Source organism: Sceloporus occidentalis, unplaced genomic scaffold (assembly GCF_023333645.1).
Source record: "Sceloporus occidentalis isolate IW3139 unplaced genomic scaffold, rSceOcc1.0.p SCAF_1, whole genome shotgun sequence".
Classification (NCBI taxonomy): domain Eukaryota; kingdom Metazoa; phylum Chordata; class Lepidosauria; order Squamata; family Phrynosomatidae; genus Sceloporus; species Sceloporus occidentalis.
Window position 1 is genome coordinate 81,368,907 of NW_028316981.1, and position 26,667 is coordinate 81,395,573.

At 40.5% G+C, this 26,667-nt stretch overlaps 1 protein-coding gene across 1 annotated transcript; it reads right to left on the minus strand.

The window, feature by feature from the left end:
• FAF2 (Fas associated factor family member 2) lies at window positions 1-25,854 on the minus strand. The gene is made up of 11 exons (XM_089527411.1): window positions 25,755-25,854; window positions 12,980-13,048; window positions 11,184-11,318; window positions 9,704-9,780; window positions 9,122-9,260; window positions 8,128-8,213; window positions 7,947-8,038; window positions 6,796-6,973; window positions 4,048-4,219; window positions 2,433-2,576; window positions 1-1,701 (listed from the first exon to the last, which is right to left on the minus strand). Exons 1-11 carry the CDS (start codon window positions 25,815-25,817, stop codon window positions 1,519-1,521), a joined length of 1,338 nt encoding a protein of 445 aa, XP_089383537.1. The 5' UTR covers window positions 25,818-25,854; the 3' UTR covers window positions 1-1,518.
• Window positions 25,855-26,667: the final 813 nt, after the last annotated feature.

Sequence of the window (26,667 nt, forward strand, 5' to 3'; positions counted from 1 at the left end):
AAAGATAGAAATAATACTGTATTTTTTGACTGGAGCTCAGATTCCAAATGCTGATTTGCAGGAACCAAAATTATTTCCAACATACTTAGTAGCAAGCGGATATATGCTCCTTTATCTCAAGGAGCCACACAAATGATTTTTATGTACAAATTAAGTTTGTGTTCTTAATTTTGATAAGCCTAAGAAAATTACACAACTGAGCTGTTTTCTTTTTAGCTGGGAAATGAAAGAGGAAAAACTCATAAATATCCAAGTAAGGGGGTACATACTCTCAACATCCCTATTCTTAGGATAATAGGTTGGGTTGATAGGACAAAGAGTTTTTTCCAATCCACACTGCAGATCCCAATGTCCCTTCCCAAGGGAGTTGGCTACAGAAGCAAACAATCTTGCCCCCCAGGAACCATCCTTAAGTGGGAAGCCCCTGGTGGATCCTGGTTTCCTTCACAGACGTCACTAGATTCAGCCCAATGAGGGAGCTGTTTGCTCTGTAAAGAGCCTTATGTAGCCTGTTAATTGCCCTTCAGTAATGTTTAGTTCATCATTTAGACTCAGTATCTTTTAGGCAGGTAGGCAGGCAACATACCCAGTAACACTGACAAAATGACTCCATACTGAACTTGCTCTGCAAAAATTTCTACCACTCTCATTTAAGTTAGCTTAGCTCTTTCCTTCCAATCACTTCTGCAGATACCTCAGCATGGTCAGGGTGAAAATACCACATCCTAACATAGTCCAAGCCTTCACTGGAGTGTGCCAAGGCAAACTTGCACGACTATTTGAGGTATTAAAAAGGACTGATGTGATAATGTGGCCTAAGAGCCCCTTCAGCTGTCTCAGCATCAGCTGGGGCAGACTGTCCCTTCTAGCTACATCTGGCCCAGATGCCATCCATGTAGGCAGTAAAACACTTACAGTCGAGGTGTTAGCACAGGCACACTAGAGGCAGAGTTTATTACACTACGCAGGCTAACAACCCTGGAGAAGAAGAACCCTTGTTAAGAATGTCAACCAGCTCCTTGTTTAAAAAAAGAAAACACCATTATTATCCCATTCTCCTTTGGTCATTACAAAGCAAAAGAAATTTTAAAGAGATTTATACAGAGTGAGAAGCTGGAAGAAACAACTCTCTGCCCCATCCCTCCTCAGCCAGGGCAGAAGATGTCAACCTGGCCCACAGGTAAGGTCTTCTGGATGTCACAAGCAGCAAAACATCAGATTTTCTATTGTCAAAATGTCAGAGTATATTATTTTCAATAAAAGCAATATTTATCGAGAGCTGCCATTTCTGACCATCTCTTGGGAGGGCAACTGTGCCCTCTCCCATTACCCTCCGAATGTAAAAAGGGTTGCGTGTGTGCGCGTGTGCACTTTCTCCTGCCAGTGCAGACACATAATGTGGCAGGCCCAGGCCACATGGTCTCTGATCCCTCATTTGTATGCAGCAGTCTTTAAAAAAAATATTGTATTATAATAGGAATCTCTTTCCATCTCTGTATTTCGGGGTGGGAAAAAACATCAATCGTCCGTGAGGTCCTGCACAAAAAGAACTTCCGTGTGGCTGAGTCCAGCTTCTTGCAGCGTGGGTGGATTGGGCCACTCCTCTGTAGGAAGGCAGGGCAGAACACGGCGAGGGAAATTGGCCTCAATCTGGAACTTCTCTGGGCTCTCTTTCAAAGAGAATAGGAAGTCATGGATCACCTGGAAAAGTAGGAAACAATTATTTACCAAAAGATTTCTATTCTAAATGTCTTGCCACAGTGGCCAAAAAACAGGTTAATAACACTTGAGTGTTAACTAGAAGACTATCCACTAAGCTACCTACTTTGTAAGGATCAAAAAACAAGATTACAACTCATCCATTTCCTATGTTTGATCAACAAGCACCCCTTTTTTCTTTACCAGGTGACACTGGTTTGGATCCAGAGTTCCCATGAAAGTAACTCTAGTGGTTAAAATGGGCTTGGAGTTCTGCTGTGAGTTTTTGGTTTTTGTGATTATATTTGCCAATTCCTCCTTTCCCTTAGAGCTCTCTGAATAGCTCAACAACTGGGTGGTGTTCTGAGCTAAAGGGACCCAATGGGATCTATACCATTCATTCACAAGGGCCTGCACAGTGCTGTGGAAAGTTCTGAGTTTCTATGTGGGAGAGGTTTATAAATTATGAAGCAAAGCAAGAAGAAGGAGTGTCTTTTCAGCTTAACTGACTACCGAGTTCTTCCCAGTGTAAAAATCATACAGAAAAGAGAGCTATAAAATAGTAAGAATATTTTGCTTTGCTTCTGTCTTCATCTCAGCTCCACCACTTCCACACCACTGCCCCTCTCTTATCTAGTTATACTGGACTGCTGGTGAGGCAGTTTAATCATTCAAATATTTGTCCTCTAGTGACAAGTGCAGCTAAAACGCATGAGTCCTTGCTCTATCCTTACTGTTAAAGACTGCGTGAAATGGAATCGCCTCTCGACTCTAGAGTCATTGGGCATCTTGAAGATGATCTTGACGCTCTCTGGGTCATCAGGATGTGGCTCTGGTGGAAGGCATTCAGATCTTCGTTCCTTCTCTTCCTGCAAAGTCTGCAGTGATAAAATGAAAATATGAACAAGCTCCAAGAACATGGAAAATCCAAACATAACTGTAGCTACCATATCAACATAACAGCAATCCATACAAGTAAGCTTACCATGAACTACTATCACCTGATTGCAACTAACATAAGAATGGGAACTAATATGTGGATTTGGCAACAAAACACTGTTGCTTTCTATTGCAAGTAGCTGTGATACTTGTAATAAATAACCACATTTATGGAAAGAGAAACACTATCAAGTGTTAACAGGTGTTTATAAAAATATGCTTTTGTATATGGTCTGCTGCTAGTATGAGAGTTTAATTATCAGAATGAAGGGGCTTGGATGCTAAATGTGTGAAATGGTATAGTATTTTTAGTATCAAAGGCTTGTATCAAATGACTAAAAAAGCGGTCACTTAAGTGTTGTGAATGATGTCAGATACAGAAACAGAGCGTCTAAGATCTGTGTAACATCCTGTTTTTTAAAAAATTGAAATCTCTTTTCTTTGGGATTCTTAACTGTCTCAGTGATGAACTAGTGAGTATTCATTATTAAAATCTTCAATTATTAAAATTTTCTTCTACATCTTAAACTCAGCTTCCAATGAGCCAAGACAGAAGTGAAAAACGAGTAAGAAGCAAGAACAGTAAAGACAACCAAAAACTTGAAAGAATGAATACCAAAAGGAATGTCTTATTTTATTAACAAATACAAGATGTTTCCAAGGAATTTCCCTTCTACAGGACTATGTTCATGAAAAAGTAATCACTTATAAAGATGTTTAATTCATGAGTAGGGAAACTGTGGCCCTTTAAATATGGCTTGAGGTTACCCCTGGAGAAAATCAGGTGTAACAACATGCCACAGGGGAAGCAGATTTCCAGGAGTGGCAGCTCCTGTGGAAGTGGACAATCCACACACAAGAATAAGGAATAAAACAAATGAGGCCTTCTAAGCATGGAGAGGTGCAGGGAGATAATAGGGTGTGAAGGGAAAGGGATGTGTGTGAAGAGGTGTCTTCACCCACTTTTGATTTTGGCTCTGCCCACAACCACCACCACCACTTGTCCCTGCTATGAGAATGGAGTCCCCACCTTACTAAAGAAGAGTCTCCTGCCCAACATACCTAAGTACCCTTTAGAATGTTTATATGTTTTCTGCAAAATCTCCCAGACTTAGTGAATGCTGTACTGAGTTACAATCATGTTTGCTGTCTTAAAATCTGAGAAAATATTTTATGTTGTACTCTAAAATGTATGTAAATCATCTAGAAATGGCCATACATAACCTAATAATTGGCAATCAACCCCACTTCCCAAATCCCTGTTCCTTCATTTGCAGTGGTATGGAGTGACAGACAGGGAGACAGTATACAAAAAAATTAGCACTACACATGCTCCTAAACTTAGGTACCTATTATAAAAACCACAAGAAAGTATTGTGATTTATTGTTACAGACACACTTGCTTCTCACCCGTTTTCGTCTTTCCTCTGCCAGCTTCTGTTGCTGTACCTCTTCCTCCTTTCTCCTCTTCTTCTCTCGTTCTTCTTTTTTCTTGCGCTCCTTCTCCTGATCTGCCCGTAAGGAAGCCAAATATGCCTCATCCTGCTGCTGTCTCAGCACCTGAGTTTGGTTTCTCTCTTCTCTGAACGAGAATGGGAAATTTATCAGTACATTTACTGATAAGATGTGCAAAGAAAATGCCTGTACATTCTAGAACAGAAATTTCAGGAATGGGGAGAGTGTGCTTTTGGATGATGGTTAGTCATTTGTATACATACAGCTGCAATTTAAAGCACAGCAGCACTGGTCTAACTTGTGCCTCCTACTTAATGCCAACTCTCTTTTTTAGGAAACTATAAAGAAATGCTTTCATACAACTGAGCATTGAGAGCCGTGAATTTGGCATTTTGGGAGAAAGGAAGATATAAATGATTAATTTTTTTTCTCTAAAGAACACTTTTCACTTTCCCCCCAAACACTGCCCTGTATTCTTGCTCAAATACAATTCCATTCACTTATTCCACCTAGAACTGGACATATATAGAGAAATTAATATTTTAGCTCAAGGGGTGAAAGATACCAATAAAGGGCGCTTCTTGTGAAGTACAATAGACAACTATCCCTGTGCAAATATGCCTGTGGCTTCAGCTGGGTGTCCGTGAGGCATGGACAGAGATCCCAGAAGGCAACCAAATGATGCTTACAGTAAAGGGATGGGTGAAGGAGCCACTCTGACCTCACATTTGAGTAGCCCCATAGATGTGGAGGTTAGGGCTGGGACAAACTCTGAGGAAGGGACTGGCACTGGCAGCACTGAGCAGGAATATAAATGAGTCCCTTCACATCCATGTTAAGCTTAATAGGAGGGATTGAGTAAAACCTTCAGTTAGCTTCAGTTTGCAGAATTAATGGTAGAGTTATGAGAAAAAGCACAATTTCCTCAATTATGTGAAAGCTTAGTTAAGATCATTTAGTTAAGATAAGTTTTTTGTTGAAAAACAAAAGAAACTATTTATATTATTCTCTAAAATGTGAGTAAATCAGTTAGAAATAGCAATGCAGACGCTAGAAATGGCAGCCCTGCACCACTTTCAAAATGCCTAGCTGGAACCCTGGAGGCAGAGTGGTTTAATGCCTATACTGCAGCCACTCACTCACAAACCACAAGGTTGTGAATTCAGTACCAGCCAAGGGCTCCAGGTTAACTCACTCTGGCATCCTTCCATAGGTCACTAAAATGAGTATCCAACTTGTTGGGGGCAAATAACTTACACTTTGTAAACCACTTAGTACATCAGTAAGCGGTATAGAAATGAACTTGCTATTGCTAGTACTATGCACATATATACATTTAGGCAAAACCTACAAAAGCTTTCTGTATGTGACTGAAAAGAGCTACATGGTAACATAGAACATGGCCATTGTTATAAAAATTCTAAGTCATCATTCACTACCTCCTTTGACATTTGGGTCTTAACTACTACAGCTGGACCACATGAGTATGAATATAACAAAGAAAGTATTGTTATCAATCCCAGCTGCAGAGCACTACGGCCACTGGGCAGAGGACCACCAGAAATCTCTCTTATGAGGGCTGGACCCCAGCACACTGTACTCAGCTCTAGGCTAGAGAGAGAGAATGAGCAAATACTGATACTGATAAGAAGGACCAGGTACCACTGATAGTTGCTTGGTTCTCCTTTCCCTCAGAAGGTAGGTAAGTGAAAAGCAGTAGCTGTTTCTCCTCGCAGTTGCCCATGTCCTGCCTCTGATGACAAATAGGCAGCAACAGCAAGGAAGGTAATCAAGACGTTCCACTTGGACCCCTTCTTCAATGTGGCTCTACTACCATCCAATCATACTTTAATGGTACTTGGGAAACTAAGGAAGAATCTAAAAAGCTCAATGGCTAGTATCATAGAATCATCCAGTCCAAACCCCTGACATGCAGAAAATCACAATCAAAGAATCCCCCACAGATGGCCATCCAGCCTCTGTTTAAAGACTTCCAAGGAAGAAGACTCCACTACACTCCAAGGGAGTGTGTTCCACTGTCAAACAGCTCTTACTGTTAAGAAGTTCCTCCTAATGTTGAGGTGGAATCTCTTTTCCTGTAGTTTGCATCCATTGTTCCGTGTTCTGTGGCTGCAAACTACAGTAAAAGAGATTTCACCTCAACATTAGGAGGAACTTGTTGACAGTAAGAGCTGTTCGGCAGTGGACAGTATCCCTAAAAGTGCACTGTGAATGATGTCTTCCCTTCCTGCTGCAGCTTCAGTAGTCAATTTCTTATGAGTGACAAAGCAATATGATGCTAGAGTTTATAAACTAGTGCACACTCTCCCTATTCCTCATTAACTCATTTTTGTAGAATGCATGCATGCAATCTCTCCCAGTTCTTTGATTCTTCTTTCAAGTGCAACTTCTGTTATAGCAACACAATTTGGTATAACATACATGAATGTCAGCCAAGCAATAAAGCTGAGGTTTGACAAGGTATTTTTTTTAATTTATGAGATCTATTGTATGCCAATATACTTGAATGGGGCTTAGCATAGCCATAAGACTTGATAGTCTTCCCACATTAGATGCAAGTGATGATATATGCCATTAAAGACTATGTTTGATTTAGGTTGACCCATCAGATACACATTAAGAAATGGGAAGCTGAAAAGAGTGAGGCTGAAACAGATGGCACCCTTAATTTCAGCCTAGTACCTTTCCAGGCGCTCTGACACCAAGTATGTCTGGTTGGCATCCATGATGAATGTCAGTTGGTTAATGAGGTCATCTGGTTGAATGAGTCCTTCTAACCTTCCAACCACAGTCATTCTGCGATCTTTCAGCATGATCATTGCCAGGAATGGGTAGGTGTTCTCACGCAGAGCCTGAGACACTGAGACAAACACATTAAAAATATTTTAACAATTACTTTACACTATTTTTAAAGCTGGAACTTTCTCAAGACAATGTACCTAATAAAAGAAAATAATTAAAATAAAACCAGCCATTAATAATAATAATAAAATTTATATTTCCCGCCTCTCCCTGCAGATCGAGGCAGGATTACAACAGATAAAATCGAACAATACAGTCAATAAAAGCACACAAAAATACATGCACAGTCATTAAAATAGGGTAAAATAGGCAGGTAAAAAATGTAATTCAGAAAAAAACTAATGAGGGTAAGTGGATCTTCTGAGTTGAAGAAGGGCAGTCAAAATGCCTGCCATATGGATAAAAACTGTTGGCTCCAACAAAATATAATTTGAGAGGGAGCAAGGTCATGAACTTAAGTTTAGTTTTGAACTACTTCTTGAAAATGGCATACAGCTATTGCCTTGTATCTGTCATCTGCTTATTAAAATACTCTATCTCACACATTTTACCCAAAGAATAGTGGTTAGTATTTCCACCTGGAATGACAGCTCGTTGAATCACTTAAATGCAACAGACCACAGTATCAGAAGAAGGAAGGAGCTCAGTCATAATCCAAAGGTTTTTCACAAAATGGCATCATTTATCAAGCACTGGAATGTCATCAAGAAGGGGGTGGGGAATTCTAGAGTCTTGGGGACCAAGACAGAGACGGTCCTGCACCTTGTGGAAACCACACATTATTTCCATCAATGCTGGGACAGAAATGGGGATTTCCCCAGAGGAGCTGAGCTGAAAAGGATGACAATGGATCATTAACAGACCTAGCAAGAAAACTATCTCTTTTGGAGACCATTACTCCAAAACTTATTTTGGAGTAAGCCCCAATGAACAAGCAACCCTTCTTCTGAATAAATATACCTAGGATTCAAGCATGGGTGCTGTTGTTTTTCAAGGAAGAGCCACTATCGAGCCACTATCAAGACACTTACCTCTGTATCCTTCTGGTTTGTTTGTGGAACAAGCCCAGAAGAGCATCCTGGTGTTTATGAGAGCAATAACTTCAGGTGCACAAAGTGTGTTGCTGTAGGGACAGGATAAGAGAATATACTTGAAGAAATACTCAATATCCAAGCAGATCACAATTTATTCTGAAAAATTTAACAAACCCACCGACAGAATTGATCCGTGTCTTGATGGTCATCACCATGAAGATAAACTAGGAGGAAGCGCAGCTCCCTTTTTGCATCATTTAGTGCCTTTGGAGAAAGAAAATAAAAGATGCTTGAACGAGACCAAATCCAGATCATTTGAGTTTGCCAGAGTTAAAAATAGTGCCAGTTTATCAAGAGCTCACTTTCCTTCCATATATGTGGAAAGGCTGGACCAAATTTACTGCCACATCATAGTGCACAGCAAATTTCCCCATTTGAAAAAGGAGAGTGCAGATTGTTTTTTTCTTGCTTAGCAGTGCGATTCACAACTGATACTGTGTCTAAACTTGAATACAGTCTTCAGTCACATGTCTCATGACAACAAACAGCCAATTTCTCTGTTACCAGATGCTCCCCTAGGACTGTGCCTAGAATCATGGAATCACAGAATTGGAAGCTGTAGTGAAATGATTGGCTAAGCACTTCCATTTCTTGCTGTTTAAAATAGGCAACAGTAATAGAACTTGGAATTAAATATTTAATGTGGATCTCAAGTAATTTATGACTTCCTAGTGATCCTAAGGCAATCTAGCCCATTCATTTATAACATGCAGTACTTAAGATAATCTTCACCATGAAGCCCCTTCTAATTGCTCTTGGCTTTGGGACTTCCTTGCATAATTCCCGAGTGTGCAAAATCATCTCCATTTTGTAGATATCAATGTTGTTACTATGTACTTTCAAGTAGATTCTGACTTACTGTGATCCTATCCTATGGTTTCCTCGGTAAGATTTATTGAAGAGGTTTGCCATTGCCTGTGGCTGAGAGAATGTGATTTGCTCAAGGTTTCCATGGCTGGAGATTTGAACCCTGGTTTCCAAGAGTCCCTGTCCAACACTCAAAACACTACATGATGCTGGCTCTCATGTTGGCTTCTGCATGAATCCCCTTCAAGATAGGTAACATCAACAGAAGAATCCTACATATTATATTTGATTTATCTTGTACTAACCTGGCTGTATGTTCCCTGGTAGAAGACAGGATGTATTCTTCCATATTTTTCTTCAAACATATGAATAAATGAAACAATGTCACCCACAGGATCAGTGACCCTACTACGAGGATCAGGACGTATGAAACGCAAAGCAAACCTAGGAAGCATACAAGATTTGAATATCAATGTTTCAAATGTACAGCAACTTGAAAACATGAGAGGGATGACTTCAGTCATAAACACTACACCCCATTTTAAACTAGGATCCCCATGGCCTCATTAATGTGCTTTCAATATGCATTCTAAATACATATTACATGTATTATACATGTAAATGCATCCCTACTACACAGTTCTGCTTAAAAATGGAAGAAGGCTGTCTTTCTAGATCGGCTCACCTGGCACAGTTTCTTTGCAAGGTTCCAATGAGCACTGGGGCAAACCATAAAGAATAGGCTACTCATCTACCAGTGACACAGCATCTACCTCCTGCCCAACTCTGATTTGCAATGTTAGACATTTAAGATAATGAATTACAGCAAACCTCAGAATAAAGGAGTATATCCAAGATATACAATGATGAACTTAGTATGGACTTACCTAAATATATCAAGTAACGTGTAATATGTAAATCGGAATGGAAGCATGATCAAATAGTAACCCCAACCTAACAAGCCCTGAAATGACAGAGTGAGAGAGTTATGACTTCATTTTATTCTGTTTAAGTATCAAGTTAAATGTCTTTTACTGAACAGCATGATTAATAGTGAAACATTTCCGCATGTGTCTGGGAACTACTTTTCAGCTTGGGTCATATTAAAATCGTTATCAAAACACCAGCTTCTAGTCTTGTCATCTCATTGCCATCTCTTTCCAAAAAAAGGATTGAGTGTACTTTCGAAGATTACATGCAATTGAGAAGTACTAATTAACTCGTGGTTACTTCACATGTTTTCCCCTCCTACATAAAACAGTAGTTTACTGGTTGACAGGATTGGGGGAAAAACAACCCCAGGTTTTTTGGCCTAAACCAACCCCCCCCCCATTATTTTTTAATGAAAAAGTTGAATCATACTTATTATATGAATACTATGAAACATTATTTTATGTATTATAAAGCTTGATCAACTATGTTTTCATGCTTTTACCATTAACAATCCAAAGTTATTAGGTTCTGATATGATTTACATCTTTCAATGAAACATCAATTTTTTTCTCCTTATTATTCCTACTGAATCTTAATACAAAGTACCCTCAGAGATAGATGAATATAATAATAAGTTAATGTTAAGCATTAGGATTATGTTAAGCATTAAGTGTTCTTAAATGAGTATAGGTTCTTAAATGAGTATAGGACTACACCAATACAGGACTAAATCAGAAAATCAAGTAGCAAAATGCAGTTCAGATGTTATGGCCACTAGCTGAAATAGGAATTCTTCTCAAAAGCTGCTCTTTTAAAGCAAGTTGTTTCGTTTGAACTTATGTTAATTTAAGGATTTATTCTGAATGATATTTCTTGCAGTACAAAATAAAGTGACTCAAAAGAAGCAACTGACACTGGAAATTGGTCTAACAATTAACAACTGCCAATAAATTGTTGAAATGTTGAAATTTAAACAGTCATTGGTGTTCCAGTAAGAGGTTTGGAAAATAGTAATAACAGCCAGACTTTTTAAAAAATATGAATAATAAAATTTAAAAAACAGGAGTGTCTTTTTAAAGTACTTTGATTTAAACCAGCCAACCCTATTGGTTGATCAGAGGTTGTAACCCAATCTAGGGAGCTAAACTAGGTAAAAATATCCAGGTATATCCACTCTTATGAAATGTAATGCAAAGATTGTTCTGCTGCAATATATAGATCCAAAACTGTCAGAACTGTTCTATTTTTACAATAGCATGTTGAAATGAATCCCACTAGTTGTGGACATTTACATAAGATTAACTTTCAGTACAACATACATTTCAGTCAAGTTGAAATCTGCAAGACTCAGAAAACTTCAGGAAATTTTTTCCCTATATTTATTTTGTTTTGAAAATCTCCTTTCTTATTTAATCTAATGATAAAATAACCTGCCCTTGGTTGAGGCCTCGAAACAACATAGCTGTAGATCCTGTGGTCAGCAGTGTTGACTTGTAGCGGTCGAGAAGGTGGTGGATTGAAAACACTTGGGACACCCTCTTGTTCGTTCAATCGGTCCTGGACAGCTGCCTACAGAGAGAGGGCCATAAATACAAGTCTGTGCACCTGTTGCACAAAAAGCAGGACTATTTTAAAGTTTCAGAATGAAGAATTAATTTGGGCCATCTAAAGGACATAGGCATGCTGCTGATTAGCAGCCTAGAAAGTATTGTTCATAAAGATTGAATGATAATAGGAATGTGCCTCATCAAATGTAATTGCAGCTAGGATATATATATGTCCAGAAGCAGTCAAATTTAGGCAATGTAGGATAGTTAAAAATTTCTGAGACGATGCAATTTGGATTTGAGAAGATAAGTGACACAAGCAACAGGAAATCTCAATTATGCTTGCCTATTAAAAGGTATGCCCCAATGAACATACTAAATAACGGGACATAATTTGTCACTATGTACTCCAAACTATTTTGAAAATGCATTTGTAGGACGAATGCAATTCAATCAAATATAATACTAACACTTGAAAAATCTAGTGTACTCATTCAGCTCCAAGAAAAATAACTTATGCAGCACGAACATCCACTTTGGAAATGTTTTAGAAACTTTAGAAATCTTGAAAAGCTTTGTATTGCATCACTTCAGCCAGGTGTACTAAATATAGGCAATATTCCTTCTCCAAATCATGAGAATGTATTTTTAAAATCCTTTTTGGTTCCTACTTGTGTATGACTTTCCTTTTTCATCATTTTTAAGAGCTGCACCACAGCAACAAGGGACTGACAAGCATGAGACACCACAGCTCCTATAGAAGTGTCAAGAGGCATCAGTGGACTATACACAGCTTCCTCCTAAAACAGGCAGATTTGTTTTACTCTGAACTAAAAAAAAAAAAAATGGGAAATCACAACAGTTGGTGACTTCTGCATTCAAAGACTTTTAAAATATTCAAGGGATTAGCACGATCGTTACATTTAAAGAAATACAGACAGCACACAATTCTACTTTCTGAAAATTTTAGCTTTCATTTAAAACCACAAAAAGGAGGGAAGGAGGGAGCAGGAGGAAAAAGAAAAAGAATAAAAATTGTGGCAATGCCTTTAAAGCTAATTGGTTTTTATTTTCATATGAGCTTTTGTGGATATAAACACACTTCTTCAGATGCAATACAGAAACTATGTTTCTCTCTTTTGTAACTGAGAAAATATGGTTGAGAGGATTTCAGAAGACAAGCCTGAAACCAAAGGTATGACTGAATAAGATTTGCTACAGTAAAACACAAAAGGATAGCTTAGTGCATAGAAGCCCAGAGGCAAAAAGTATAAACTCTCCCCCACCTCCTCGTATTTGGCTGTCTCCGCCATCCTATATGCAGGCAGAAGGACGGAGGGGGGGCAGGAGAGGAGGAAGCACAAGGCCCCATTGGCTGAAGACAATGCCCCTGTGATATTATGCTCAGAAACTTAGCTTTCCTTGTGATTATCAAAATTATGCAAACAACAAACTGTGCAAAACAGAACAAAATGCTAATATGAATTGTCCATAGAGGCTGCAGAATTTGGATTATATTTCTGTAGAACTGGAATCCTATATTTTAGCAGACTACACATGGCCCTGATTACAGTTAATAAGAAGGATTCATCCCAATGTATTCCATAGAACAAAGTCCGATTCTAGATATGTATGACAATTTTAATCAGGCCACTAAGAAAGCACACTTAAGTTATACTGTACCTCGATGTTCCAGTTATGCTGTTCCAGTGTGTGACGACACTGGTCCATGGACTCTATGCCAGTCAAATCCTAAGGCAAAAGGTAATGTGGGAAGGTAAGTCAAAATAATGCATTGGGCACTACTTGAACCAATGTTAATCTACTCTCTTTATCTAAGACGTGCCTCTTCACAAATCAAGCCACAACAAGGGAATTTATAAGGTGCCTTGAAACATGAACAGTTTGAAATGTCTCAGGAATATATGGCAGAGATTCATACTACTTTCCTTGGTTTTCATCTTGACCCATGCAAAAATTCATAAAAGCTGTTAAACCTTTGCATTCAACCATGTTAGCATGCAAAACATGCTTAGTTTTCCTAGAACAAGACTAGACTAAGTGCTCTAATTTTTGAAGTGCTTCAACGCAATTCTTTCTTTGAATGAGAGTATAACTAGCTTCTGCTTTTTCCTCCTCTCCCATATAAGATTCCACCTCAACATTAGGAAGACTTTCCTGACTGTAAGAGTTGTTTGACAGTGGAACACATTCCCTTAGAGAGTGGTGGAGTCTCTTTCTCTGGAGGTTTTTAAACAAAGGCTGGATAGCCATTGTCGGGAGTTTTTTGATTCTGTGTACCTGCATGGTAGGAGGTTGGACTGGATGGCCCATGAGGTCTCTTCCGACTCTATGATTCTATATGAAGTCATGACAATGTGCCCCTCTCTTTTTCTGGTGGTGTGTTTTCATTTGTCACTGATTTTTTTTTAACATCCCTGTTTTCTGCAGCCACCAGCATGCATCTCCTTTTGAACCACTGGAACTAACTTGGAGGGCACCACTCTGAAGCAAGAGCACTTTAAACAGCAATATCATCCCAAATTTATGTAAAAGCATCAGTTCCTTTTTCAGTTCCGGGAAAGTGTTCCTTGGTTTTAAAGTGCCTGATCATAGTGAGGAGGACTAGCTGATACAGATGCTTCTAGGGAAGGCATAATCCATAAATGCAAGCTGCTAGTTCAGAAACAATGCCGCATGCTATTGGTTCCTAATTTAGAATGTTTGGGGACTGAGCAGGCACAACGGGACACAACCAAGTAGAACAGCAACAGATGTAGCACAGACCAGAGGAGAACCTGATTCTACCCTGGGCAGATCAAGACACAAAAGATTAAATACACAATATGAACAAAAAGAGCAAACTTGACAACAGTGTAAGCAAGAGCCTGAAGGCACAAATAAGCATGCAAGGAAAAACATATCAAGACAGAAAACAACTATTTTCTCTTTCAAATGAGACACGCAAATTTGTATAACACTACAAGACAGTTGTCTGAGGCTTTCCTAGATAACAGTTGTGTGAGGCCCTGAGTTTTGAGACTCTCTACCTATAGCTAAATTCACTGAATTCACTTCAATAATCTCTATTCCCATTTATAAATAAAAATCCTTTTTGCATCATTGACCATGCTTAAAATAGCTGTCATTTTTGTTTTCATTAACACTTTATTTTGAACTTAAATTTTTCAGCATTATCTGTTCAAATTGTAATTAATTTCTAGGTTTCTCTCTGCAGCCTGCTTTTAAGCCACCACACTTCAGGCTATAATATTAGCCCCTCCCCCCCAATGGATATAGTGCCAGAATTCATAATGCTATCATGCTGTGACAGAATACACAGAGGCATACAGAAATAATTCACTGGACACCCTCAAGCTCTATCATTCCCCTCAGCCAGTTAAACTGGTATTCCTGGCTTCACCTTTGCTCAAGATTAAATTCCGTTGGACATGCCAGGTAAAGTGCTTTGGTCATCAGGCCAATGAATCCTACAATTAGGACTTGAAAAAGATAAGTTCTTACAATAGCTTCGGTTGATACGCCAGCTGCGACCCTACCTGGGCCGGGGGGACCTTGAAACTGTAGTACATGCTCTGGTAACCTCTCGTTTGGATTTCTGCAACGCGCTCTACATGGGGCAACCCTTGTACCATACCCGGAAGCTTCAGTTGGTTCAGAACATGGCAGCAAGGCTGGTCACTGGATCTTCCAGGGCTAGCCACATAACACCGGTACTTGAAGATCTCCATTGGCTGCCTATTCGCTTCCGGGCACAATACAAGGCGTTGGTTGTTACCTATAAAGCCCTAAATGGCTTGGGCCCAGGGTACTTAGAGGACCGCCTCTCTCCATATAATCCGCCCCACACTCTCAGATCTGGGGATAAACATCTTTTAAAAGTTCCAGATGCGAGACGAGCTGTCACCACGCAAAGGGCCTTCTCAATAGCGGCCCCTAAGCTCTGGAACTTGATCCCCGATGAGCTCCGCTCGACCCCCTCCCTAGCCCAATTTAAAAAAGGGCTGAAAACGTATTTGTTCAAACAGGCTTACCCTCAATAGCCCTATTATGTTCCCCTCCCCCATTGCCAGCTTGGATGCTTGTAAATGCTATTGTGTATTGTTGTTTATAAGCTGATATTGTAACTGTTTTTATTGTATTTTATCTGTTATTGTATTTTATTTGTTATTGGGATGATATATCCCATTATTGTATGCCGCCTTGATCCCTGGAAAGGCGGGATAGAAATAAAACTTTTATTTATTATTTATTATTAATATTTTACAGTCAACAATGGAATCCCAGTTCATCTTTCCTTAATAGTAATAATGTTTGTTTTAGTAATATACCCCAACACAGAATGTAGGTTATTTAGTCCCTAAAAATCCAACAAATGCAGTTGCTTTTCTGGATCATGTGCCTGAACAAGAGTATGTACCTTATTGTTTTTTCATATTTCTAGACTTTTGATTGTTACCTTTTTCTATTCACTACAAATTGATGAGATGCAAATACTCATTTGTACTCCTCTTGCATGCATCAAAACTTATTCCAATATCAAGTAAAAATGTCTAACATGATTTTCTCTGTGAAGTCAAAGGCTTTCACAGTCAGCATCCATAGCTTTAGGTGGGTTTTTTGGGCTATGTGGCTGTGTCCTAGAAAAGTTTATTCCTGACGTTTTGCCAGTATCTGTGGCAGTATCTGTGACATCTTCAGAAATTTTCTCTATTTAGATTTTCTCTATTTAGAATTTCTATTTAGAATACATTTTCTCGATTTAGAAAATATTTATAAAAAGACTGTAACCATTTTATTTGAGAAAATAAATGGCATCAGAAGCCAGTATCAAGCAAGTCTCAGATGTTGCAGGGGGGTGGACACATGATGGCATGGGTGAGCAAACTTCAGTCCGGCAGGATCTACTTTGTTTTCTTTTTCACTAGAAAACATCCAATATGCAGAGCCAGATACAAAAGATGTACATACATTCAGAACTGGGTAATTCTAAACATAATGGATTTGGTCTGAGTATGTAAACCTCAATATCTTTTCACTTAAGAAAGCAACTTTTGCTTATTTTTTTCCTCCCTTTTCATTTCAACAGCATTGTTAGGTCAAACAGTTATTATCAATATTAAAATATTAGGAGTAAGAAAGCCTTGCTGAACTACTTTGTATCATCCAGAGACTCACCAGAAGACATCTGCTTCCCAGCTGTTACACTTTACACTACAGATTGAGTCTCCCTTATCCATGACAAAACTGTCCACATGGGTAGTTGAGATAGTAACAGCTTTGCCTTCTGATTATTCAGTGTATAAAATATTTGTTTCACACACAAAATTATTAAAATTATTCTTAATAAAATTACCACCAGACTATATTTATAAAGTGGATGTGAAGCATAAATGAATTTCATGCTTAGACTAGGATTCCATCTTCAAGATATTTCTTTATGTAAATATTTATGCAATATATTTAGATTGTAAGCCCGAGGGCAGGAAACCGTCTAACTAAAAAGATTGCATGTACAGCGCTGTGCAAATTTACAGCGCTTCATAAATAAAGGTTAATAATAATAATATTTCTTTATGCAAATATTCCAAAATCCAAAAAAATCCTAAATACAAAACACTTCTGGTCCCAAGCATTTTGGTTAAAGCAAACTCAACCTGTGTATGTATTTAATAAGAATTGTACACTCCCCCCAGTAAATGTATTGTAATAGGGAAGGCCTTGTAAGAGCAAGCTTGTTTACTGCTGCTCCAGAGACTAGAACACGGAACAATGGATGCAAACTGCAAGAAAAGAGATTCCAGGTCAACATTAGGAGGAACTTCCTGACAGTAAGGGCTATTTGTCAGTGGAACACTCTTCCTCGGAGTGTACTGGAGTCTCCCTCCTTGGCGGTCTTTAAACAGAGGCTGGGTGGCCATCTGTCGGGTATGCTTTGATTGAGAGTTGGATGGCCCCTGTAGTCTCTTCCAACTACATGATTCTATGATTCTAACACCAATTTTTTAGATCTACAGGATTGCCATTTGAATGCCAAACCTGGTAACTTTGCAGAATTTGGAATCATGATTGACACATTTAGTACAGATGTAATATTAGCTAATACTGTTCATACCAGTGTAGCAACCATAGAACTGTGCAGCAGCACAGGGACATTTACCACATATATTGCCCATGATGACAGTCCAGAATACTGACTCTAGTTATGAATATCTTCTGCTAAAATATCCACCTAAAGATGGCCAATGAAAGCAGATTACCATCTGATGGAAAAATTCGATTCTGGGGATTCTACCATATTCCATACCCTTCCACCCATGATCTAAAGGACATCGTCCATAAACACATTAAGACCTGTCCTAAGGCAACCATGGAATGTTACTAGCACCTCATCAGCTATTAGCCAAGGACTGGAAAAGGTTATTTTCACTGCTTGAAATATGAAGCTTTTTCATTTTAGTTTTACAATAAATACAGTCAGCCCTCCACACTCACTGGAATAAGGAACACAGGACCCCCTGTGAAAGTGGGAAAACTGTGAATAACTCTACCCCCCCCAACCAAATGGAACACAAACAAAAATGATCATGATGGCATCTATGATCACGACGGCAAAAGTATGGCATGCATACCAGAACTGGCACATGATGCAATTTCCCCCGGCACGCAACGGAGGAGGAAAAAGAGGTGCGCGCCTCCTCCTTCCCGACCCTCCCTGGCCTCCAGCTGTCTCTCCGGAGGCAACTGAAGGCCAGGAATGCCATGGGGGGAGGGGGGGAAGAAGAAGGCCTGCACCAGTTCCTCTTCTTCCCCCTTCCTCCCCTGGGCCTTCAGCTGTCTCTGGATGGCGTGGAAAAGAAGTCCTGCCCCCTATGGATTCGACCCACTGCAGATACCTTCAAGGAGGTGGAGTTCCTTTGCAAGACAGAAACGGCCAGCTAGCAGGGAATGCCACCATCTCCACTGCTGCCCTACACCATTTTTAATAGGGACAAACAAGCTTTGTTCACAGTCTCAGTCCCACGAGCCTTGCAGTCCGTATTAAAAATGGCATAAGGCAGGAGCGGAGAAGTCAGCAAATAATTTGTGAATAATCAAATATAGTTTGACATACTACTGAAGTATCTTGATACTTATACACACCTATGAGCATGTAAACAGATATTAATCCCTCGGCTCTATCTTAGCCTACATTTTAATATAACCTTGTAGAATGTTGGGTAGACTGTCATCACATTATATTTCTAATTGTGTATGTATCTATTTTGTAGGAGAAAGGCAAAACTTTGCCTTGTGGTGAAGAACGTCTGAATTTGAAAATTATTCAAAAGCTTGAGTTTCACTATTGTTCAAAAGCTTCTAACGATAAGGTTTTGCTTGAAATTACCAGATTTAGATGTTACATCTGTTAAAATCTGCATGGCAACTGGTGCTTATTTCTGGACAAATATCAGCATTGCTAAGTATCTTCCTGTAGTTTTCATCAATGCATTAAAATTTTCATGTTTTTGCTGGTTTAAAAATGGAGAACCATCATGCAAACCTGTACTTTTCAGTGACCTGAGAAATTATTAATCACAGGAAATGGACAATAAAAACAGACTACTCGGCACAATTCCAAGTGTACACTGGACATCACAAAGCTCATTTTCAGGTGGTTAGCTATGTTAGTCTATTGCAATATGACACATACACACTTTCAAATATCAATCTGCATGTCTAATAACAAACTCAAAAGTTCATGAAAAGTACTGTATACCCCTTCTCAGGGCGGTACTTTGGAACCAATATGTCCAGACACAGTATCTTTGAGAGGGAATCATAGAATAATAGAGTTGGAAGAGACCGCAAGGGCCATCCAGTCCAACCCCCTGTGATGCAGGAAATCCAAATAAGAGAGAGAAAGATCTAAACCAGGCTAAAAGTTGAAATTTAAACAAACACCAGTTAAAGACCACAGAATGTGTAACTTCAGATCCAGCTTTCAGGTATAGAGGTAAATGCTGAGAGCTAAACTAGAGGTGAAGTTAAAGGTATGAAGGGGGATGTTAGCTTCTCCCTCTATCATTATCCTAAGGATTAGACAATTTTCATATGGAACACAGCTGGGGGGGGGGGGAGTTAAATCACACAATCCTCTGTAGGTCCCAAACCTGCTCACCCTATGGTTGTTAAGGAAAACTAGAGACATTAAACATTGTTGTGAGTTTAAAATCATGTAGATTTTTTTCCTGATAGGTTGTAGAAGTCATTTCCACAGACCCTGTGACTAGCTCTGCAGTTAATTCCCTAACCACTGTCAAATTCCAGAGAATTATATTTCCAAGGTGAAAAGAACATGACTTCTAGCAAAACAAAAACCTCTGCCAAGTTTTAGAGAATTTTTTCTCATTCAAGTATAATGATCAAAGACTGTCAACATAAGGCTGCTGCCACATATCACGTAGTAGCACTCCTCAAAGAACTGCACATCTGATGCTAAAATTTAAGATTACATCAACTGGCATTTCAATCTCTTAGAAAAAGTGGAATCCTTCTCCACACGTTACAAATGTTAATTCACCAAGGTAGAAAGCTTTTCATTGCTTAAGGGGTATACATCGTTTGCCACAAAAAGGCAAAAATGCTTCCAAGTCCATTTAAAAAGAACTCAGTACTCTCTGCTGCAGGGCTGACCCGCTTTACATTTTAAAATCTAAAGCAGCCCCTTAGATAAGATGAAACCAAGCAATTCTACTTGGTAAACCACTACAAATGAGAGAAATATGGTGCCTATTCAATCCTTCCTCAATCTGGCACCCTCTAGATCTGTTGCAATACTTCTCACAACATATGGGTATGCTGGCTGAGGATATGTAGTTTGACATAGTTCAAGGGCAGCAGGTTGAGAAAGGTTGCCACAAATATCATAACTGACAACAGCAACACAGTTCTTCATGTTGCTCAATTTATTCTTCTTTGCCCAGCGTAAAGGCCAATCCCTTTCAAATAATACACACAGAGAGATACATTGCTGTTGTTACAGTTTAGGAATAGGCTGCTTTCAGTCCATCCATTTATAACATAGAACACTTAAGATACACTTTCCCATGACAATCTTTCAAACTGCTTTTGGCTTTGAAACTTCCTTTTCTAATTTCTGAGTGCTTCAAGCAGTCTGCATGTTCTCATTTTCTAGACAACACTGTTGCAATGTGCCTTCAAGTCAACTCTGATTTATGGCACCCCTATCGTAGGGTTTCCTTGGCATGATTTATTCAGTGGAGGGTCTGTCACTGCCTTCCTCTGAGGCAGAGACTGTACGATTTGCTCAAGGTCTCCCAGTGGTTTTCCATGGCTCAGTATGAATCCAGCCTCTGGTCTCCCAGAGTCTTAGTCTAACACAAGTTATTTAGAACAGAATGAAATAAGACATTGATTAACTGATTAGGACATATGTGAGGACAGATAGCAAGAGAAGAGTAATCTTTCAACTAAGTGTTAGTGCACATGAGTGGTGTCATAATAATGAGCCAGCATGTTGTAGTGTTTTGACAGGGTCGCCATGAGTTGGGACTGACTCAAAGGCAGTTAACAACAAATACATATTTTGAGCACAGGGTAACATTCACAGCCAAATGCTATTACATTAATTTTCACTGCAGGCATCTGATAGTTAACCCTTTTTCATGTTTTTACAGAAGGTAATTAAGTGTATGTCCAGATGTATTTTGGATACTAGACATAAGGTTCTGTTTTAAGTTATACAGAGATATGAAATACTGTGAGAGCACCATCTGTAAAGTTAAAAGGCCTTCTATTCCCAGTTACCAGTAGAATGGGAATAAGTATTGAAACTCAGGCCTGAGACACATGTGCTAAATGAAGCAGCTTGCAGCCACTTTGGGGACATGGCATTCATACAACACATGCTCCAAAAGGGGCTGGAAGCTGCTCTGATGCTACAATACAGCCCAAAGGACCAGATCAAAAAGGAGTCATTTTAATCCAGCTCCTGTGGTGCGCAGTTTATGACCACAGGTGGTTGCCCGCTTTAGGAGTGGGCCATGCAGTCCCAGTGGTCCCAGTTCAATTGCAGCCAAAGGCCACTCCTTCCTGGTCATCTGCTTTACCCCTCAGTTAATAAGACCAAATCAGGGGCATTAGCATTCTTTCCAGATTTCTATTTTGAATAGTCTCCAGTTAATTGCCTGTATTTGATCAAGTTTTTCAAATAAGTCTGGCACTTGTTAGGCTGAGTGTCGTTCATAGCACTCTAAACCTCAGGAAAAAATTAGAGACAAGTGTAGTATCTAAGCATACTGATCATTCAAAGATGAATACTGAATATGAAATTCTGTGTATTTGGAATATTCTACCTATTAGGTATACAACTACAATTATAAAGGGTGTGTTATATATAATTAAATCAACGCCTGAACAGACATATATGATTTTAAACACACAAAAAAGTAATGCATAAGCATTCCCAAGTCACTTTCTAGTTGTTTCTAAAAGAAGGACTAGAAGGCCAGTTCATTTGAAAATCTATATTAACACAATACTCTCACTCTAGGCCAAGATTATGAGCAAGCTTGTAAAGAGTTTGATCTGGAACCTGTCATCAAGCTAAATAATAAGCAAAACAAGGGTGGATGAAATTCAAAGATATAGCAGTGTTAGTCTGTAGAATCAGTACGCAGAGATCTTGTAGCTCCTTTGAGACTAACTGAAAGAAAGAAATTGGCAGCATGAACTTTCATAGACTTCAGTCTACTTCCTCAGATGCATCTGGTGGAGTGGAAGCCAGATACAGACATATATATGCCATTGATATGCGAGGATAAAGAGGAAAACATCCAGCTGACATGTCAAATAATGTTTTACAATGGAATGTGGGAGGAATGTTCAAATTACCTGGGTACTAAGGGTGGTTAGATTGCACCAAGAGCCACTCCCAGGATTGCTGGGGGGAAGCAACCACCATTTGATCTTGGGGCTTGGAACTAATATTGTTCTCTCCTCTATTCTTAACATATCAGTGTTATCCATGGTCTGCCTTCAAAGCATAGCCAGCAGCAAAAGAACTAATGCTGCAACTAAACTACAAATGCAAAAGCTATGCTGTTATTTGCCAATACAGTCAAATTGAAAAATTATGGTGCTAAGCTCAGGAAATAATGGAATGGTTATAGGAGGAAGCCTTGTCCATTATCTAACAGGGATTAAAATGGCAAACCTTTCAACACTGTTATGAAAAATGCATGCAAGTCAGCCATGAGCTGTAGTGCCTGGAGCAACATTGCTGCCTGAATAATAAAAGAAATTTGATTTAATAGGGGTAGAGCATCAATGGGCTGCTTTCCACTTTCAGAAAAATCTAAAACAGAAGCAAGCTATTTTTTAACAAAGATAAGCACTCACAATTGCCAGCCACTCTGCCAGTTGCTGTCAAAGACTTGAATCTGTTGTTACTCCCAACCAGAACAGACCCAGTAAATTAATGAGGCTTGCCTATGTATTGATTAATAATTTCACATCTGTTTTAGTGGATCTACTGTACTTGGGATTAACCCATAGGATTGAGATCAAACAGTGCTTGCTACTTTAAACCTGCTTTGGAATTAGCGAATGGGGAGCTTCCTTCTGAACTTTTTACTTTCCTTTTCAAAAGTTACATTAATTTCAAGAAACTGCTCAGTACCATAGATGCAAGGCACAGAAGTACAGTTTTATTCCTACTCATAGGCCTGTTACAGACTGCCAAAATAATGCTGCTTCAGGTCTCTTTGGAGGTATGTTGTTTAAATGATGCATGAATCCTAAGAATCTGGAAGCTGCACCAAAGCAGCACTCCAGTGCTTAGGAATGGAGTGTGGCTTTGGTGCGACCTCCGGACTCTTAGGACCCATGCATCATTTAAATAGCATACCTCCAAAGAGACCCGAAGCAGCTTTATTTTGGCAGTCTGTAACAGGCCATAGTCACATTGAATACACTGGACTTATTTCCAACTAATTATACATAAAATTTAGCTGCCTATGAACTTACAGCATTTGGATTCTCCACTTCATACAGCACAGATGACCAACCCTTTCGTCAAGCACCCACATATTAACCAACCTGGAATAGACTAGGATATTCCTCCCCCATACAATGTGCTTGACTCATTTCCTGTTTACCTCCTTACCAATCATAACATGTAATAGCTGCTACTATTGGTGGATTTCATGGTAAGATGCAACAAAAATAACAATATTCCCCCAACAAACTTTTGTTGTCACTGTGTGCCTTCATGTCGTTCTGACTTCTGGTAACCCCTAAGGTGACCTTATCATGGGTCTTTCTTGGCATTTGTTCAGGGAAAGTTTGCTATTGTCTCCTCCTGAGATTGAGAGAGTGTGACTTGCCCAAGGAGGGCTACATGGCTGAATCAAGCCCTAGTCTCCAGAGTCATAGTCCAACATTCAAACCACTATGCAATGTTGGCTCTCCCAGCCCACAAAACCCGATCGCTCAGTATCCAGGAATAGCTGTGTTGGCCATAGAGCAAAGTACAATAACACTTCAACTCCACAAAACAGGGATACCTTTACAGGGACAACCCAAATGTACAAAATGCACCATATAAGCTTTGGAAACTCCACAAGCTTCTTCATCAGGCAAAGGTGTTTTTTAAAAAATCATATAGGAGAAGAAAAGTGACTATGGCCCCATACGGACAGGCCAAAATAATGCTGCTTCAGGTCACTTTGGAGGTATGCTGTTTAAATGATGCATGTGTCCTAAGAGTCCGGAAGCTTCACCAAAGCCACACTCCATTCCTTAGGACTGGAGCATTGCTTTGGCATGGCTTTCGGACTCTTAGGACACATGCATCATTTAAACAGCATACCTCCAAAGTGACCTGAAGCAGCATTATTTTGGCCTGTCTGTATGGCACCTATGTTAGACCAGTGGTTTCCAAATGTTGGCCCTCCAGCTGTTTTGGACTTCAGTTCCCATAATTCCTGACTAGCTAAGACTTCTGGGGGCTGAAGTCTAAAGTATCTGGAGGACCAAAGTTTGGGAACTGCTGTGTTAAAAGAGTCACAGTCCTGTCCTTTCTCCCACATCTTACTCTGCTGTGGCTTTCATGTCTTTTGTGCATTTGGGTTGCCCCCATAAAAGTATCCATGTTCTGTGGATTTTGGATGTTACTGTGCTGACTTAAGTTTATTTCCTCAGATGCATCCAAGTATAAGAAGGCTCATGCTGGCAACTTCTTTCTTCCAATCACTCTCAAAGATGCTACAAGATCTCTCTACATACTTACTGCCAGTACAATAACATTCAAAACCCATAGAGCATGGATACTTTTATGATACCCACATGCACAAAAGGTATGAAAGCCACAGCAGAACAAGACTGCGGGAGAAAATGCAGGACTGTGACTCTTTTAACACAGCAGCTCCCAGATGTTTCGTACTTCTCCCTGAATAGATTATGGACACAACCTGAGTGGGCAGATCTTGCAGCACCTTTGAGGCTGACTGAAAGAAAGAGGTTGGCAGCATGAGTTTTCCTAGACTTAAGTCTACTTCCTCAGGTGCATTTGGTGGAGTGGAAAGCCAGGGATGGTAGACTTAAGTCTAGGAAAGCTCATGCTGCCAACTTCTTCCTTCCTTCCTTCCTTTCTTTGTACCTGGCTCCACTCCACCAAATGCATCTGAGGAAGTAGGTTTAAATCTACAAAAGTTCATGCTGCCAATTTCTTTCTTTTAGTTATTATTTATATCCTGCCTTTCCCCTGAAGGAATCAAGGCGTGTTACAATAAGTGCAAAATGAAATACATAAGAATTCACAAGACCATCCGATAACCCTGCATTAACTCCCTATCCCTTGCACACATCAAGATGGAACTCAGTCTCAAAGGTGCCACAAGGTCTCTCTGCCTCCTGATTCTACAGACGAACAGGGCTATATCTTTGCATTCGTTCTTCCAGTGAGTCTCGCAGGTGCTGCAAGATCTCTCAGTGGCCTCCAAACTGAGCCCTTTCAGAGTCTCTGGACTCCAGCTCCCTGAAGCCTGAAGTCCGAAATCCCTTGAAGGGCACAGTTTGGGGGTTTTGGGCTTCATCCCCCGGAATCCCAACGTGGCTGAGGCTTCTGGGCGCTGAAGCCCACCCTCCCCTTCAAGGGCTCTAGGCAGCGATTCCGCAGAGAGACAGGGCTGTCTGGGGCTTCTACGGAGAGTAAGGCCAGCGCTCCCTCCGCATCGCAGCCTCGGAGCGGGAGCGAGGCCAACCGACGCCACGAAATGGCGCCCCTCTCCCCCGGCGCGCGCAGAGGGCCGTCTCAGCGGCCAAGGCGGCCCCGCTCCCCTCGGCCACCCAGCGCCACGGAGGCCCCCGGCGGCCGGGGCCCGGCTCCCTCCGCGGCCCACGTCGCGGGCCCTCGCCCTCGCCCTCTCCGCACCTGGAACTGAAGCAGCTTCTCGGTCTGCTCCGCCGACAGCTCCCGCTCCTCCGGAGCCGCCATTTTGCAGCCGCCTCTGACCCGCGGCTGCGTCACGCGGCGGAAGTGACGCGACAATTCGAAACTTCCGCTCGCTCTCCAACGCGCGCGTGCCGAAGGGAGGGAAGGGGCGGGGCGGCGGCGGCGGCGGCGGAGAGAAAGCGACGGAAAGACTACAACTCCCAGAAGCCTCTCTTGTTCCTCCGAGGGGAGCGCCGCCATTTTGTATACTTTTTTTGTTTGTATAAACGCGGATATATTTAAAGGAGCCGCGCGCACGCAGGGAGGGAGGAGGCAGTGCCTCCTAGTGGTAGAAGCGTTTCTGTTTTTAGTGGTTGGATGTTAATATTGTTTGTTTGTTTGTTTGTTTGTTTGTTTACGGCATTGCGCTTAATTTATTTTCCTTAGAATGTACGCCATTGGCAGGTCTATGTTTTATTTTTATTCTTCAGTTGGTTGTATGTACTGCCTGCAGCACTGTGTGGCTTTATCGATAATGATAATGATAATGATAATGATACTAGGACTCCGGAGTCCAGGGTTCGAGTCCAGCGAGGCAGAGGAGAAGGGGCCGCAAGGGCTCCTCCCTCCAACCTCTGGCCAGAGTACATACTGGGCAAATGCAAGGGGCTACAGACAGGAGCAGCCCCCAACGGGCATAATTCACACTCGCTTCTCAGATTGACAGGCGATTTCACCAGTGAAATCCGAATCCTCCGCACCCTCTTCTTGACCCCGTCCTTATTACCACTCTTGGTTTGCAACCAGATTACTTACCAAAGTCTCTGATGGACGGTGCATGGAAGTAGACACCCATCTTCCTTTTCGGAGGGAGGGGAGGGAGGTTGGAACAAAATAGCTATTGAGCAGTTCT

Bases quoted from the DNA above. Each gene is read 5' to 3' on its own strand.
- FAF2 (XM_089527411.1), bottom strand. From the start codon at position 25,817: ATGGCGGCTCCGGAGGAGCGGGAGCTGTCGGCGGAGCAGACCGAGAAG. The intron at 13,049-25,754 runs GTGCGGAGAGGG...CTTTTGCCTTAG, and splicing joins AGAAGCTGCTTCAGTTCCAG to GATTTGACTGGCATAGAGTC. The intron at 9,261-9,703 runs GTAAGTCCATAC...TATGCTTCCTAG, and splicing joins ACGTTACTTGATATATTTAG to GTTTGCTTTGCGTTTCATAC.